Genomic DNA, 18580 nt, shown 5'->3' with positions numbered 1-18580 from the left:
GTCGGCATAAGTGACAGGTCGGGGTACGGTCTATGAAGGTGTAAGAGGCTGGGTGACAGTCCATCCACGCGTGAGTGGCCGGGTAACGGTCTAGCGCAAGGTCCTAATGCGGCCAGGGTGATGACCGGCGAGGAATTCATCCATCTACAGTAGAAAAGGTTACTTATTGGTATCTTTGCCTGATCAGCAAGATATCGGGTTTATGCCAAAATTCTTTTCTTTCCAAATTCATTGGATATTGCAACTCTGTTCATACTTTACATGACAGAGATTTTCAGGAAATGTATGAGAGATATATATGGATATATATATATATCGGGACTTAATGAAGTATCTCGTAACTTCATTTTATTCAATAATATTTCAAAGATTGAATCTATTCAAGTCTTATCTTGTAGTCTCATCTGTGTGATGAACTTTTGAAACTAATTATAATTTGAACGGTGGTAGTTCAAGTAGTATTCGGAAAAGATATAAGTATATTGGAGTATCTTGTAACTTCATCTTTTCAACTTGTATCTGGTTAATGATTATCTTATGCATGACAAAGATTTTCACAAAAAACGTTGAGACAAGGTTAAATATATGAGATCACCTTGCAACGATATTTTTATACAGTTATAAACTGCAACTCTGTGTATATTATGCATGGAAGAGGACTTCCAAGATTTTGAAAAGTATATATACATATATACTGAATATTTTGCGACTTGGTCGCGTTAAGATATCAAACTTGGTTCATTTCTTCTTGACCAAGACTTTCATGAGTACTATGAGAATGCTCATATATTGTTAATTATTATACATATTATTTCGGTGGGCTTGTTGCTCACCCTTGCTTTCTTCTTTCATCACACAACAGATAGACAAGATGAACAGGATCAAGCTCCCAATTCGCGAGCAGATAGGAAACGTTCCGCAGTTTCCTGTAGGCGTTGATGCCGTGTAGCTGAGATAGGATCTACCAATAGGCTAGCCTTTCAACTTTCGATGTACCAGACTTATGTATATTTATGAATTGTAATAATGGCAAAGAATATGTAAATTATTCAGAAACCCTTTTTAAGGTGAAATGGTTTATAATTGTGGAATAAAATGACTTGTGTTATTTTTGTTATTCATCTCTGAGACTATAACTTGTGGTGTGTGTGTGTATATTGTGGGGTCACAGTACGCAGTAGTTGGTTGACTGTTAAGATTAAGTATTGATAAGGGAAATGGAACTCGTGACAACCTGGATCCCCGACCCCGGATTTGGGGGTGTTACAGAAATGGTATCAGAGCTAAGCGTTATAAACCTCAGAGATGATATGACGTTAAGATAATAAGTTCACTAAGATAATAAGAATTTTTGCCAAGTTCATAGTCGGGCTACCTAACGTAGTACTGACAGTTAAAACCCTTATGTGAACCCTTATAAATATCGTGATAGAAGCGTAGTTCGTTATCATATATAGTAGCGGGACTTCGAACCCTGAGGTTGAGGAGCAACAGCGCGGTGATGTTTTATTACTGATTGGGGATCAGATTGTGGATCCAATGGAACACCCTAATGAGGGACCGGATGATATTCATATTGAGGATGTAGCGGTTGAGGATGTTGTCCCAGAAGGGATTGTTGTTGAGAAGGATCTCGTGGAGTATCCTAACAAGACTGAAGAGATAATCGCTGAGGAATTGATAACCATGGTTAGGGCGATTATCAGAGGTATGATTGGCCGGTCACTGCCGGAGGTTCGTTCAAGTTTGTAAAGATAGTAGCCCCTTTAACGCGGCTTACTCGTAAGACTGAGAAGTTCGAATGGACAGAGAAATGCGAGAACAACTTTTAAGAACTGAAGCAAAGGTTGGTGACGTCCCCTATGTTGGCGTTGCCGGATGGAAAATGAGATTTTTTGAAGTGTAGTAACGCTTCGCATAAGGAATTAGGGTGCTTCTTATACAGCACTGCAAGGTAATCGCGTACGTGTCAAGACAATTAAGGGAATATAAAATTCGATATCCCCACCCATGAGCTTGGGCTCGTGGTAATAGTTTTGCCCTAAAGATTGGAGGCACTACTTGTATGGAGAGAAGTGCGAGATTTACACAAGCCATAAGTGCTCTAGTACATTTTCACGCAGAAAGAGCTCAACATGCGCCAAATGAGGTGGTTAGAGCTAATCAAGGATTACGATTATGAGATTCTTTATCATCCAGGGAAAGCCAAAATGGTGGCTAATGCCCTTAGTAGAAAGGAGAAACTCAAGATGATATTGTCTTTAAGAGAGTTGATAAGAGATTTTGAGAAAATGGAAATAGAAGTGAACGTAACCGGAGCTGGTACCGAAAAGCTGTTTGAGATTGCTATGCGGTCTGGATTATTGGAAAATATAATGTTGTGCCAAGAAAAAGTGATGAATGAAGGCAGAGAGTCAATGACTGGAGAAGAGATCCATACCGAGAAAGATGATAAGGGGATAGTGAGGTGTTCCTACAGAATTGGGGTTCCAAAAGTTCAAGAGCTTAAGGATGAGAACTTAGATGAGAGCCATAGTTTGAGGAATAAGATTTAGGGCAAACCCTGAATGTGATAGTTAGGGAGGTTGCCATCAAGAAAGAAAGAACCCATAACATAATAGAGTGGAAAACAAGGTTTTTAATGTATAAGATAACCCCGATTATGGGAGAAGGTTGAAACGTTTCATACTGAGAAAACAGAAGTCGAACAAGATAAGGAGAACCAGGATGGTACTCCTATTGGGCAATTCATGGACCTGTCTAAACAGAACTTATACTTTTATTCCCAACCACCACCTTGAGGAAACAATACGGTGAGAAATTCTTTCAGGACCTTTAAGTCGCTAAGCTCTCAGAGTTCCAAGGAACAAGCTGACCTAGCCGAGGCAAGAGCCTGGCTAAAGGAAGTAGAGAAATGATTTTATATTCTAAATGATTGATGAAGCGCAAAAGACTGTTTTTGTCACTTACCCTCCTAAGAGAGAGGCCACCCGCTGGTGAAAGGCCAAGAAAGGCACGGAGCCAGAGGTTATGATAAACTGATTAAAGTTCAGTCAATTGTTTTCGGGAAAGTAATTCCCAAGGATAAGGAGATAGTGTAAAAGCTTTGGAGCTAGAACAAAAGCGGATGAGTATGATGAATTATGAATCTAAGTTGTAAAAGTTGTCAAGATTCGTTCTGAGGACACGAATCCAGAATGACGGGATGTTTGAAATCAATGTTTATGTTATGTTGGTTCATGTAATGGTTGTAATGGAAATGAAAATAAAAGACTAAAAAGGGAAGGAGTATAAAGGGATATAAAGGAAATAGAGTTGAGAAGTGATAAGGGAGTTAGGTATGGGAAACCCTAAGAAACCCTTGCAATAAATATAGAGAAGTGTGTCATCATCAACGCGATGGTGACTGATCATGAGATAAATTCAAGGTTGAAGGCGTAAGCTATATGTATAATTAATCCCCTTAAGTTGAGAGTATTCGAGGAAACCTTGAGATAGTTCGAAGGATAAATAATGAGACGCGGATAGACTAAGGAGACAAGAAAATAAGAAATTAGGAAAATTGGATGAAGGAAGTGACCTTCAAGAATGTGAAGTGTAAGACCGGTGGCATGATACCCAGAAAGGGAGACGTCAGGTATGAAAGATATCCCAACATTGAGATGACTGTTGAGATAAACAAAAAAAGTACATGAGGATTTATTAAGAAGATTTTCATGTTGAACACGACCAATATCTTTCAGAACATCCATGTTATCATTACCAAATCAGGAGAGAAAAGCGGATAACCATTGTTATCTTTTGGAGGCCATATGGATTGACCTCAATTTGAATAAAGATGCTATTATAAAATTAGTTATAGACTATCGAGGTGGGAATGATGAATAAGATAATCTATCAAGGAAATATGACTTGATTTATCCATGGAAGGATGCATGTACCTTTTTAAAGGTGAAATTAAGTATAGAACCTCGATAACTTGAGATGAATCCTAGGGGAATTCATAAAGGTTGGCATTTCGCCCTTAATAGAGACATCATGAGTTTTGGAAGTATATATTAAAAAGGATTATGGTAACAACAACCTTTAAAGATCAGTAGAGAAAATATTTAGAAGTACATAGACAATGGTTCTAGTATTAGTAAATGGTATTTTGATATGCCCTATATCTACGGAATACAGGAGGAGCGATTCAAGGATAACCTTAAAGGTTTTACAAGAAAAAAGGTAATATTCAAAGTTCTCAAGAATAGAAATTTTGATAAAGGAAATATGATGTAATTATAATAATGCCAGGTGGGGCACGTGTTGAACCATAAGAAAGTATAGATCAACCCAATGAGGGTCAAGATTGGTGAAAACAAGAAGGACCCGTGATAAGAGACGTCCTAAGTATGATCGAGAGTCAGCCGTGACAATGTTCATATCTAAAGACTAAGGCAATGACTTATGGAAAAATGGTGATTTTTTTTCTTTCTCACCAGGACTTAAGAAAAGCATTTTCACATAAGCAATGATTGAAATGAGGTAGAAAATTTAGTTGAAGCTGGTTAAAAGACATTGATTATAAGGAACTATTACTATCAGGAAAGGCCAATGAGGTGGCCGACACTCTAAGTGCAAGAAAGCAATTATAGGCGCTCGTGCCAGAGGAATGAAGTGATAATGGTTGAAGCCGTGAAGGTTGTACTATGGATTGGAAGATTGACATTCCTTTTGATGACTGTGCAATACCCAACCGTAATAGTAGTTTGGTAAAGGTTTAATTCTTGTAATCGCCATGAGTGGGCTATCTATCTTAGAAGGAACTATCTTGAGAATAAGCCAGGACCATGTTTCAAAAAGGACTAAATGAACCTTTGAGCTTCGTGTATCCTAATATAGACATATGATTAAGAATGGTATTAACCTACTATCGTTGCTTTCATTAAAACTCTTCTGCATTTTATCTGCTTCATGTCATGAATGTACGTCAGGATCAGGAGTGTTCTTCATGAATCATGAACGGTGATCATGTTACCTCCTTAGAAGAATTCGATACGATATGTATGGACTCTGTATGGTTAGCTATTAAGACTTCATGGAAAGCGAATGACTACAGTAGGTCAGTGGTGGACCATAGTAATGCTCCAATGAGTCTATGAATAATGAGTCAATGATAATGGTGAGAGTTGTATTGTAATGAATGTTGAGATTGAGTACCACTAATCGGGTCGTGGTGATGTATAAGTTATCATTGAATAGACTAATTAAGTAGATTATTTACCTATTGAATATTTATTCCTCCTTATCAATAGAGGGTCGTATGACTATACGAGGAAGATTGCGATGCAAGCATAGAATTCTAGTAACGATGATGTCTAGAATGAGATCCCAGATTTGATTTTCGATGTCGAGGGAGTTTCAAAGGTGATTGTGTATAAGCTCGAGGAAGAGCATGGGTCCATAGAATGATGGACGGAATAGCAAAAATATTTAGGCATGTGAAATACGATGCTATAATACTTGATGTTGATATAAATACGTATATGTTTTGTTCTCCTATGACAAACCTCTATAGTTCAGAGGTAGATTCCAAGCCAGATATTTTATGGCAATATTTTTTTACATATATACAATTCTCTTCAGTTCGTTCTTTTCTCTTCTTTTCATTTCATGTAAGCTGAGAAGAACAACCCTTCCAGAAGGGGAGGTATTGCCGAATGACTATCTATCTGTGTGATAGAAGCCCAGTAGGATACCACATGTTGTTTAATTGCTTGTCAAGTACTAAAGGTTGGCCACCTTCTGTACTAACTATGCGATATAACAAGTGTTCATGATCATAGTGATCTCTCAATAAATTCTTTTACTTCTATACGATGGATCAAGCTTTCAAAGATGGAAGCAGCTAGAAAAGAGTAGTATCAGTGCGGTGGTATTCCGAATCTAACGCGTTCGTGATACTAAGGTTGACGCAATTATTAGAAGGTTATAGAATGCTAACGAGCAAAAGTGTAACCAGTATAGTATTATGTACGGAAGATAGTAATGACTACGAACTGGAAAAGAATGGGTATTGAGAAGCAAAAGCTATAATGCTAGAAGCTATGATGAGAGACTGTGCAATAGACTTGAAAGAATTTGAAATGGTCACTTAACACGGATTGAGTTTTCTTACGACAATAGATCATATGTCATTATTGAGATGTCGCCTTATAAGATCCTTGAGGGAAGACAATGTCGATCTCCCTTATGATATGATGATGTTGCAGAGCGCAAGATGCTTAGACCAGCAGTGGTCCAAAGGACCAAGGATATAATAGATTTAATCAGAGGACGGCTGGTAGTAGCCCAAGATGAGCACACAAAGTATGTTGATTTGACACGAAAGGACAAGGAATAGGAAGTAGGGGACCTAGTGCTATTATAGGTATTCCCTTAGAAAGGATGGATGAGGTTCGGAAAGAAAGGAAAGCTAAGCCCACGAATTGTTGGACCCTTTGAGGTATTAAGACGTATTGGGAAGTTAGCATATGAGCTAGCCCTACCCCCGAACATGTAGCAAGTTCATAACGTGTTCCACGTATCAACATTAAGGAAGTATAATTCGGATGCCAGACAAATAGGGGAATATGAGCGCATAGACATGCAACCCGACGTAACCTATATGGAGCAACCAGGAAGGGTTATAGATTGAAAAGGAACAAGTGCTTAGGAGAACGGTTATCAAACTAGGCAGAGTTTGGTGGTAGGACCACAATGTGGGAAATCTTACTAGAGAGTTAGAAAGTACAATGCTAAGAGAGTATCCCTATTCATTTTCTATCTGATTCCGGGACGAAATCCTTTTAAGGAGGGGAGACTGTAATAACCCCAATTTTTGGAATTTTTTGAAACCCTTATAAATAGTGATTTTGTTGATTATGCTGAATAACAAAACTTTTCATACCACAAATTTGTAGAGGTTCTTTTATTGTTATTCTGAGATCTTATTAGTACTATATATGGTATATAAGTGTATGTAAAGATCGTCAGAATCCAAATTCGAACACTTTGATTTTTCCCGAAAATCCACAAGATACAGAAAAAATTGAGTATAAGGTAACAGGATAAAAAGGATTTAAATTCAAGGATTATAAGAGAGGATCATATAAGAAATAAATATATTGAGAAAGGTTTAGGGGAACCCAAGTAATAGGATCCCGGGTATGATCCCTCAAACGATAAACGAGAACGAAAATTAAGTGAACCGTATAACAGATAAGCGGTCATTAACCAAACAATTAAGCAAGGATTAGCATAAGAAGATGCTTCCACCACCAAGTGATGACAAGTGGCAAGAGATGAAGTCACCAAGATGATGTCATGCTTAGTCATACTCCACTCACTTTAAACAACCAACAAATCATCCAAATATCCCATTCACTTCATTTTCCACCACAAAAACATTCAACAAAGCAAATACTCTCCCAAGAACACATAGCTCACGGCTTTTTCATTTTTTCAAGGAGAAAAATTCCAAAAATCAAGTTTCTAGCTTTGTTAATTTGCAAGGTAATTACCCAAGGTCCCTTATGATTAGATAAGCATATCCTAGGAGTTTAAGCTTCTATTTCTTCATGAATCTCTTCCAATAAATCAAGGAAGAAGATGATGAATAGTGTTTTCAAGATTACTAACTTTATTTTCTTTGATTTCCTTTAAGATCCAAGCATTCCTAAGCTCTCTCAAGACTTCTCAAGGCTTCTTAAGGCTTCCTAGCTACTCTAATCACTCCAAGGAAGGTATAACACCTCCAAACCCTAACTTTAATTTGATTATTAAGATGATTTTGATGGTTATAGTAAATGAGAAGCATGACGCTTGTGTGTTTAGAGTTTGGATTGGACTTGTAGTGATTTGGATGTTGAAATCTTGTTTATAGTCATTGAAACTCAAGTATAGCTAGTAGTTCATGTGTGGGGTTGTATAAATTTGAAAATCTTGAGGCTTGGGGACTGATGTAGTAAGTTTTGGATGAGGGTTGGTTGTATTGTTGGTTTTGAGTTGAATGGTGGTTGTTTGGAGTGGTTTAAAACTTGGTAATCGCGTAAACATAGCCGTCGTAATGCCCGATTTACCTTAGACTGTTTTTGCTCATAACATCAGGATCCGAGAACTCACTATTAGGTTTTGACCATTGCCATGATTAGATAGTTCATGTTACGAGCTTCGTTTTGATATATGGTTCGCCCGAATCCGATGTACAGTTTAGGAGAAACGACCATTTTAAGTAACGGCGTTTCGCGACCGAACCATTACCCCTCGCCTTACTTTGAAACCTTGGTTAAGGACTTTAAATGACTAATTGGGGTATGAAACAATTATGTTAAGTGGATTAGGAAGTTGGTAAGGTACTCGCAAAAGAATCACTTTAAAATTCTTAATGGTTAATTTATTAAAAATGGTGGAGCCGAGGGTACTTGAGCGACGTAAGTGAATCGTTAAGCGCAAAAGCAAGCGTTAGAGTCTAATTGGTTAAAGTCTAGATTCTTAAGCGACTTTGTTTTAATTCCAACTTATATGTTGTTTATAGGTTACCAGACTCATCCCAGGCCTTTTACCACTCCCAGTCGCTCAGGCAAGTTTTCTACTCGTTATACTATTGTTGTGATGTAAATATATGTATATGCATTATCTTGTGATAAGTGCATGATTGTTATTAGCAAATCTCGCGATATATTGGAGCATGTGATATGGTGTATATGCATGTCTGTTTCGTAATCTTGATATCTAATTGTTGATTCAATTGCTTATAAGTTGCATAATACCTATGCTAGAGATAAGCAGTAGTTGCGTATACCCTTAGTATAGGGGACCCAAAGGTGAGCATTTTTCTAAACCGGGAGTCGATGTTCCTGAGTATAATATATATATATATATTGATATAGTTTTCAAAACTATTAATCGAATAAGGTTTATTCGATAACTTTATTTTATTTAATGAATAATATTTTGAATATTCATTCGAGGACTTATGACTCCGCTTACTTTATTTAATGAATATTATTTTGAATATTCATTCGAGGACTTAAGACTCCGTTTATTTTATTTAATGAATATTATTTTGAATATTCATTTGAGGACTTATGACTCCGCTTATTTATTAAATAATATTCTTTATTTTATTAAAGAATAATGTTTCGATAATCAAACTTATTTTCGATTATTCAAATAAAGATCGTACTTTCGTATAAGTATATCTTTGGTTATTTATTATTCATTTCAAGTATAAGTTTTAAAACTTTTACTTCAATTATTTTTTTAAGGATTATCCTTATGTAAATATTATTTAAATAATAATATTTAGATATTTTCTAATATATCGGGACTGATTTATTTCATTAAATCAGCATTACTCCAAACATTCTTAAAAATGTTTTTGAGTCTTCAAAATAATTTTAAAAGTTAGAGCGGATCCCAAAACTCGTTTTCAGATTTAAGATCTTCCTTTCGAAGGAGACTTGAATATTCGCTCAAAAATCTTAGGGATCCGGCTCTGTGGTGTATTTTATATTCGCAACGAGGTTGCTGTTTTGAGAAAACAATTTGATTACTTGCCCAACGTCCGGGAAGTAAGTTCATCTAATTGAGTCGGCATAAGCAACAGGCCGGGGTACGGTCTATGAAGGTGTAAGAGGCTGGGTGACAGTCCATCCACGAGTGAGTGGCCGGGTAACGGTCTAGCGCGAGGTCCTAATACGGCTAGGGTGATGACCGGCGAGGAATTCATCCATCTACAGTAGAAAAGGTTACTTATTGGTATCTTTGCCTGATCAGCAAGATATCGGGTTTATGCCAAAATTCTTTTCTTTCCAAATTCATTGGATATTGCAACTCTGTTCATACTTTACATGACAGAGGTTTTCAGGAAATGTATGAGAGATATATATGGATATATATATATATATATATATCGGGACTTAATAAAGTATCTCGTAACTTCATTTCATTCAATAATATTTCAAAAATTGAATCTATTCAAGTCTTATCTTGTAGTCTCATCTGTGTGATGAACTTTTGAAACTAATTATAACTTGAATGGTGGTAGTTCAAGTAGTATTCGGAAAAGATATAAGTATATTGGAGTATCTTGTAACTTCATCTTTTCAACTTATATCTGGTTAATGATTATCTTATGCATGACAAAGATTTTCACAAAAACGTTGAGACAAGGTTAGATATATGAGATCACCTTGCAACGATATTTTTATACAGTTATAAACTGGAACTCTGTGTATATTATGCATGGAAGAGGACTTTCAAGATTTTGAAAAGTATATATACATATATACTGAATATTTTGCGACTTGGTCGCGTTAAGATATCAAACTTGGTTCATTTCTTCTTGACCAAGACTTTCATGAGTACTATGAGAATACTCATATATTGTTAATTATTATACATATTATTTCGGTGGGCTTGTTGCTCACCCTTGCTTTCTTCTTTCATCACAAAATAACAGATAGACAAGATGAACATGATCAAGCTCCCAATTCGCGAGCAGATAGGAAACGTTCCGCAGTTTCCTGTAGGCGTTGATGCCGTGTAGCTGAGGTAGGATCTACCAATAGGCTAGGCTTTCAACTTTCGATGTACCAGACTTATGTATATTTATAAATTGTAATAATGGCAAAGAATATGTAAATTATTCAGAAACCCTTTTTAAGGTGAAATGGTTTATAATTGTGGAATAAAATGACTTGTGTTATTTTTGGTATTCATCTCTGAGACTATAACTTGTGGTGTGTGTGTGTGTGTATATTGTGGGGTCACAGTACGCAGTAGTTGGTTGACTGTTAAGATTAAGTATTGATAAGGGAAATGGAACTCGTGACAACGTGGATCCCCGACCCCGGATTTGGGGGTGTTACACAAAGTGCTCATATTCTTAAGTAAGTATTGTCCTCCTATTCTTCTTGATAGTAGTGGTACCTTGACACTTTACTTCTAAAGCATCCCATATTTCCTTTGCTGTTTTACATCCAATGACCCTATTGGACATAACACTATCAAGACTGCTATGCAAGATGTGTCTTACTTTTGCATCCTTCAAAATAGATGAAAGATCTTCAGGAGAATAGTCCTTCTTATCTTTATCAACCATCTTTTCTGCTTCTCTTGCAACATCAACTACCTTTATTGGTCTATGAGGACCATAATAAATTCTGCTCAGGTATTCGGGATCTGTTACTTCCAAGCACATGGCCATCCTAACCTTCCAGATTGGATATTCATGTATATTCAAGATTGGAACCTTGATGGCTTCATACCTACTCATATTACTGCTAATCTTTGATGTGGTTGGGGTGGTGGTGGATTCTGTGGAGCTTCTTTGTCTGCCATTAAAGATTAATTTTCAGAGCTTAAGCTATTTGTATATCAACATGAGGCTCTGATACCAATTGTTATGTTCGTAATCAACTATAGAGGGGAGGGGCGAATACAGTTTATGCAAACAATTCGATAAAGCTTTAACAGAATCAACAGTCTTTATATTAATCTGATAAAAACTGTTACACAAGTACTCTCTCAAAGGATGAACAATTATCCTTGAGAGTTGATAGGTTATCTGAAAGATATAACAATTTGTAACACATATAGTGTAAACCTAATATGTGCTTATATAGTGCAAAGTTACACAATCAATAAGGAATTCTATTCTATTATAATAAGGAAACCTATTACATATTCATGTATGATTGCTTCTGCTATAAAGTCCTTCACCGCATTGAATTCTGCAATCTTTTTCCTTCTCGAATATCTACTGAAGTGACAAATCCTGATTACATCAACTGCTGATCATCAAGTACTGATATGAGTACTGATGACGTCACTCTTCAGTAAATACTGATATTAAGTCCTGATAAGAACTCCTGATAGTTTCTGTCCTGATATCATCAATTATATCTAACATAATGTGAATGTATTAATTAATTAGTCCAACTCATTATTACATATATTTATTACTATTTCATCATTTAAACCAATTTATAACTATATAAATAGATTACATCTATCTTATTCTGTCTTAAAACTGAACATAATTTTAACACAATTTTAAAAATTTATTATTATGAGTGAATATATTAAATACAAAAACTATTTTTAAGAAAAAAAATAGGTTAGTGTATTAAGACTTCAGCGTGAAAAACACAAATTATTTTTATATAAAAGGTAAAAGGAACTATTATAAAAAAGCATAGTTGTCATTATACGACCAAAACTAAACGTACACAAATATTAGATCGAAAGATATACATGATATAATGCTGAAAGTTTTAAACGTATATAAATACTTTAATGTATATAAGAAAAATAGTTGAGCAAAATTGTAAGGTAATTAATCTTACAACACATACTCCTCAGAGATTATTAATCCCATGATACGAAGATTTCAGGGTGACGAGCACAAATTATTTTTATGTGAATGTTATAAGAAACTATTATAAAAAAATATAGTTGTCATCATACGACTAAGACCAAACGTACACAAATATTATGTCGAAGGATATATATGATATAATGCTAAAACATTTTTATATATAACAAATATCGAACTTTCATGTATATAAGAAAACAGTCAAACAAATTTGTAAGATTATTAATCGTACGACACAAACTCCTCGAAAATATTTAATCTCACAATACATATTTTCGCCAAGATCAATAATTATGTAACTTATTTATGACACGGTCTATTCGTATTTTGAACAAACATGGCTTCCATGTATAGCTTGTAAACAAGTTATCTCATTTTTGTTGCATTTGCAAGTTGCAATATTATGTTAAGATGTTTGGCGCCTCATAATGACATGATTCTGGTATGAGTAATAAATTGTAAGGCGATATCTATCTATTAGTATTATATATATAATGAGTAATAGTATGACAACATCTTAATCGTCCATGTGTCAAGATCTCAAGACATCTCAGTAGCAAGGGGACAGCTGGGCCCCGTTGATAATCTGGACCATTCAATCATCCACCAACTAAGATTCACCATTGGCTAGGATTACGAGATTATTACTTGCTCTCTACACATATACACACACCACTGCAATATATTTGAATAGTTCTTTTCTTCCCCTTCTCCTTCTTCTTCTTCAATAAACCTCATCTTATTCTTACATCGGAGTTGTCGCGGGACGCCGCCCCCCTCCGGTTCTATTTTGCTGGAACCCCACCACACAGTTTAACCACACACCACCGTTTTCATATTAATGGAGCTAGAGCTTGTGTAAGTAGTGGAGAAGACGCTGGGAAGAAATAGGGTTATCATCCCTTCATATTCATATGTTAATAATTATTTTAATTTAATATGCATTACTTACCTTTAATTTAATATGCATATGTATTAAGTATTATGCCTCATTATTACGTACATTTATTACTACTTAATTATTTAATATTAACAATTTATAACTATATGGATAAATTAAGACGTTTTTAAGGAGAAAAGAAATATTAGTGTACGAAGGTCGAAGCATGAACAGTAGAATTTTTTTTCAAACAATGTGGGAACTATTATAAAAAATCGTAATTTTTAACAATGGTTAAAAATATACGTAAACAGTGATTAGATTGAAACTTTAAAGATATATATGATATAATACAGAAATTTCTTAACTGTATTAATAAATAACAAATGTTGAAGTTTCATGCATATAAGAAAAATAGTTGAAAAATTCGAGGATCATTAATATTACACATACTCTAAGTTGATGGGATAATTAGTCTAACATCAAGATCATCAATCATGTACCTCACTTATCGCACTTTTAGCATTCAAATATATTAGGTATTTAAAAATTTATTTATTCACATTTCGGGCAAAAAACACCACTACATTTCTTCGTTATTTCAGCTTGATATCAAATGTCGAAGAACTTGTTTTGCATCGATATAATCACACGTTAAAAAGTCAAAAACTACTCATATACAATATGTTAATATCATCAATTCACCTAGAAACAACACGAATACACTGCCAATAACTGCAATTAAAAACGCACAATTTTGAACATGCCCGTGCATAATATGTTATAAAGCATTCGATCAACTTGATTTTTTCAAGTGCTCAATGACACCAATTCAGTAATAGAATTCAAAATATAAAATAAGTATAAGTTTTACGAATATCATTTATTAATTATCTAATATAAAATAAAAAAAAATGTATCTTACAACATAATTTATATTATATTTATATAATATGTACACAGTTAATTAAATTGGGAGTTTAGAGCGTTATAAAGCTAATATCTCTGGTCCGCCAAAAAAGTAACTACGACGACGACTAAAACGATTTGGCCTTGGCTTAGGTTTTAGCTTGGCCTGGGTTTTGAACCTAGTTGTGTTGATAGAAATCTTTGAATTGAGATTTTAAAGTTTTTTTTTTTGAAGTTTGAAAATTATGGGATATCTTGTGTGGATTATTAAAAAAATGTAAAATTATAATAAGAATTGAAAAAGTTTTTTCAAATATGAAGTATTTAATTTACATTCTAAAAATTTCATTAAAAAATATTGGTATTCAATTTAGACTTTTTTAAAATTCATTAAAATTTAAAAGTATTCAAAACTTCATGAATTTTATTTGTTTTTTTATAAATTGGTAGATTTTGATTAATTTGATAGAGTAACATTTTTATTATCTGAAATCTTAGCAAAATTTATGAGATTTTAAAAAAATTGTAGAACTAACTCTATGAAATTTTTATAATAATTTCTGATAGAATTAAAATCAACAACAATCATATAAAATTTATGAACCTAAAATTCAAATTAAATACCTCAGTGTAGCCTCCTAATTTGTACACTACAAGTGTTACTTACCGAACGGGTCCCTATAGTTAGTAAATTGGAGAGTGAGCTACAAGTTGCGAATGAAAGGAATTGGGCCTTGAGTTTGAGATATGCTGTGAGCTTTTAAGATACTGGATCGAATCTATTTGAGCCAACAGAAATTAGAATTCAAGTGGTGTAACTTGTTCTCCCTCTCATTTTGAGCCTTCTATAAAATATAGTTTTATAATATTTTTTCAATTTTTTTTTTTTAATTAAAGATTAAACATAAAATTTTTATTAAAAAAAATATTATGAAACTATATTTTAAATGAGTATTAAAAAATGTGCTAAAGGTAACGTAAACAATTCAGTGGGACGGTGGCATTATAAGTCAGTACACTGTATACTGTGTAGTATTTTACTTGGTGCAGCCGTGCAGCATTAGAAAGACATTAGAAAGACCAAAATATGAATTTAAGGTAGGAAGCAGAGTGTTTTAAAGATCAGTATTTATAATGGTGTTTTGTTAAAAGTGTAAGTTCCAAGTACACTATACTAAAATTAGATTAGATGATCCCTGCTCATTGCGACCTAACAATACAATTCCAACAACATTGAAATTAAACATTACATCAACATGCAAGTTCGTCTGCAGTTCAAATATCATTGTTAGACAACAGTAAGGATAGATAGACTAACCTTCAGTCTACACAATAATCCACGAAAACACAATAATTCATTCAGTTATTTATAACATTATTTAATTTTCCAGACTTCGACAATCACAGACTATTTGACATCAAACTGGTAGCTACTTAAGCAAAGGTGAGATCTGATCCTGCTCCCCCATGAAAATTGTAGTGATTAGACTGCAATCTTAAAGCTAGAAGCCCAGGATATGCATTTGAACATCCGAAAACAGTCTCATAATCCCCTCCATTGTCAACTAAACCATAATGAGGATCCTCTTCTTTTATTAGCTCCTGCCAAGATAATTAATGATCAAGAACACTCTTTTTACAGGAAACCTTGTCACAAAAGCAATCTCAACATTTAGATACAGCTTACAAATTCTTGTAGAAGGTTTCTTTGAACTTGTTCCCCATTTCTGACCTGTATGAATCAAGAACATACTTATTAGTTATCGTAAGTTCTAGAAACAAACAAACCATCAAAGAGTTCAAGAATAAGCATTTTAATAAGAATTACCTTCTTCTTTGACTTCTCAATAGCAGCTACAATTGTTTTCATCTATAATTCAGGAAAAGAAGGACATTAAAACAAGTCCTAGTTTTTTTTTTCTTTTGCTAAGTTAAAGAAGTCCTAGTTACATATTTGAACACACATTACTCCGAGTATGCAATCCCTGTTGACTTTAGACCAGTTTCAGAGCATGAAAAAATAAAAATGAAAGCTGAAAAATGCAAAAAGGAAATGATGGTTATATATACGTTCATATATAATGAAAAATTATCATAACTTTACAAGTTGAACATTAGAGACTTTTTTTTTTTTACTTTTGTTTAGTGATGTCTAGTTTATAAATTCAAATGATACAGTAAATCATAGTCGCATAAGTACAGAAAATAGTCAGTACATTCGTATATGGTGCATAAATATACAATACATCAAATTTTATAAAAGGTGTGTAAACTTGTTTAAATTAATCCTGAAAAATAGGGAGATTCCTTTTAAAGAGTTACAGATTCTATTATTTGGTGATAAAGCTCAGCAGATAAACAAAATGCCTATCTCCTAAGTCCTAAATCTAATCTAATACATTGAAAAGAAATTCAACTTCGCATATATAGATGTGTCAGAGGGAAAATGAATGCCAGAAACAACAGGAGTGATACAATAACACAACCTTCTGTGTGCGAGTGATATCAACTGCTTCCTGCATCTTCTGCTCAAGAACGTATAATTCCTCGTGCGACAAACCATTCAAACTCTCACCCTTCCTGTGGCTATAAAAGCAAGTCCATATCTCAGTTATGACCAGTATTAATTGATTGACTAAGTAAAGAATTCAAACTTTTCCAGGACGAAATTTTTTCCAGTAAATAATTATTTATTACCTAATCTCATTCCTAAGATTCCTGTTCACCTCTCTCAGCTTCCTTAACTGTTCCTGCATAACCTGCACAATGGCCATCAGAAACAAATTTAGTCAATCCAAGTACACCCACCTAAACTAATATTTTTATTGAAGAAATTGATCACTTACATAAATCTTTTAACAAAATTTACATTAATAGTTAAGATTCTACCGTCACAAAAATTAGTGCAGTGTCTAAGATACAAAAATCCTATTTCAAACAAAAGGAATTAGTGTGGGTAATAAGTTTACTGCCACGCCCCCTGTAATGTCATGTATACACACTGATGACTTGATACTTTCTCTTCCATGTTTATTCACTAAATTTCTGGGGGTTCACTTTTTTTCATACAACAATTATTCGTAAATCTATTTCAAGAATGTCAGGCTTCTAATTTTTTTCGGGTTCAGGACTTAGACGGCTATACCCACTATTTTATTTTGCACAAGTCCTAATCAAATACATCATTTCCTGCACAAGTTTCTTCTATCATTATGCATATGACATATCAATCTTTTCTCAAACAGTCAAATATTTAACACATGAGTTCACATCCTAAAAAATCTTATACCATTTAGTTTTTCTAAAAATAACTTCATACAAAAAATTGGATTTTATCTCCAGATGACTTTTTAGTAATGCAGAATTTGCCAGCGAGACATAAACAAGATTAGATGGAAAAGCTGTACAAATATTTGGAAGTTTTTTGCAAGATCTTTATATATAAAAAATCTTTGTAAAAACAAGAAAAAAAATACAAGAAATAGTATTAAGCTTGAAACAACAGAGAGAGGGGCACCTGGTAGTGGCTACTCCAGAGATCACAAGGTTTAGCCTTCTGGTACTGATCATAAAACTGTTTTTGCCTGAACATACACAAACACATACATAGATACACATGTAAGATCCTAAACTAAGTAATACAGAGAGAGAGGGAGGGAGAGAGGGCGAGAGAGAGAGGGAGAGGGTTAGAGAGGGAGAGCGAGAGAGAGAGACAGAGAGAGAGAGAGAGATGTGTGTGAGAGGGAGAATAGAGGGGTACGTACGAGAGGGGTTCAGTGATGAATTCATGAAGCTTTCTAGTAGAAGAAACCATAATGATAGAAACCTTAGCATCACAAAGAACACTAAGTTCATGAGCCTTCTTGAATAAACCAGTTCTTCGTTTGGAATACGTGACTTGCCTGTTAGTTGCGTTCTCTATTTTCTTGATCGGTATTTTTCCTCTAGCCATGATGATTTTTTTTTCTCTTCAACTTGGGCAAGAAAATGAGGAGAGGTTGCTTAAGAAGTGAGATTTGATGAGAATGAAAAGATGAAAGAGACGAGAGAGAGACTTTTATGAACAATTGTACTTTTTAAGTTTGATAAAAATGGAAATGGATTGGGGAAGTGCTGGAAAGCTTTGGCAGAGTATGTTAAAAATAGTAAGTGAGTTTATAATGCAATGTGAAATCAGTCATTTATCAGTTATATGTCACCGTTGTTACCACTGGTACCATCACTGCTACCCTCAACTACTGCATCTCTTTTACTTTACTATTTACCTTTTACCCGCCTTTTAATTTTTAGTACATTTGGATTTTTAAGTATTAACATTGTTGTGACCGCTATATACTGGTATTCTATATATACTTGGTTCTATATATTACTTGATTATCCAAATATTT

The 18580-nt window shown here is 34.3% G+C and overlaps 1 protein-coding gene and 1 long non-coding RNA gene across 2 annotated transcripts; one reads left to right on the top strand and one right to left on the bottom strand.

Moving 5' to 3' along the window:
* Positions 1-7422: 7422 nt before the first annotated feature.
* LOC141719228 (uncharacterized) lies at positions 7423-8602 on the top strand. The gene is made up of 3 exons (XR_012574048.1): positions 7423-7536; positions 7688-7766; positions 8558-8602. It is a non-coding gene; the product is annotated as an uncharacterized LOC141719228 (long non-coding RNA).
* Positions 8603-15395: 6793 nt separating this feature from the next.
* LOC141721212 (floral homeotic protein DEFICIENS-like) lies at positions 15396-18296 on the bottom strand. The gene is made up of 7 exons (XM_074524023.1): positions 17957-18296; positions 17710-17776; positions 16890-16951; positions 16679-16778; positions 16021-16062; positions 15880-15924; positions 15396-15794 (listed from the first exon to the last, which is right to left on the bottom strand). Exons 1-7 carry the CDS (start codon positions 18142-18144, stop codon positions 15627-15629), a joined length of 672 nt encoding a protein of 223 aa, XP_074380124.1. The 5' UTR covers positions 18145-18296; the 3' UTR covers positions 15396-15626.
* Between the last annotated feature and the right edge of the window lie 284 nt (positions 18297-18580).

Source organism: Apium graveolens, chromosome 4, assembly GCF_009905375.1.
Source record: "Apium graveolens cultivar Ventura chromosome 4, ASM990537v1, whole genome shotgun sequence".
NCBI lineage: Eukaryota > Viridiplantae > Streptophyta > Magnoliopsida > Apiales > Apiaceae > Apium > Apium graveolens.
The sequence above is the reverse complement of the archived record's forward strand: the minus strand, read 5'-3'. Positions and strand labels throughout refer to the sequence as shown.

Bases quoted from the DNA above. Each gene is read 5' to 3' on its own strand.
- LOC141721212 (XM_074524023.1), bottom strand. From the start codon at position 18,144: ATGGCTAGAGGAAAAATACCGATCAAGAAAATAGAGAACGCAACTAAC. The intron at 16,779-16,889 runs GTAATAAATAAT...TTGCTTTTATAG, and splicing joins AATCTTAGGAATGAGATTAG to CCACAGGAAGGGTGAGAGTT. The intron at 16,063-16,678 runs GTTGTGTTATTG...CCTGAATTATAG, and splicing joins ATATCACTCGCACACAGAAG to ATGAAAACAATTGTAGCTGC.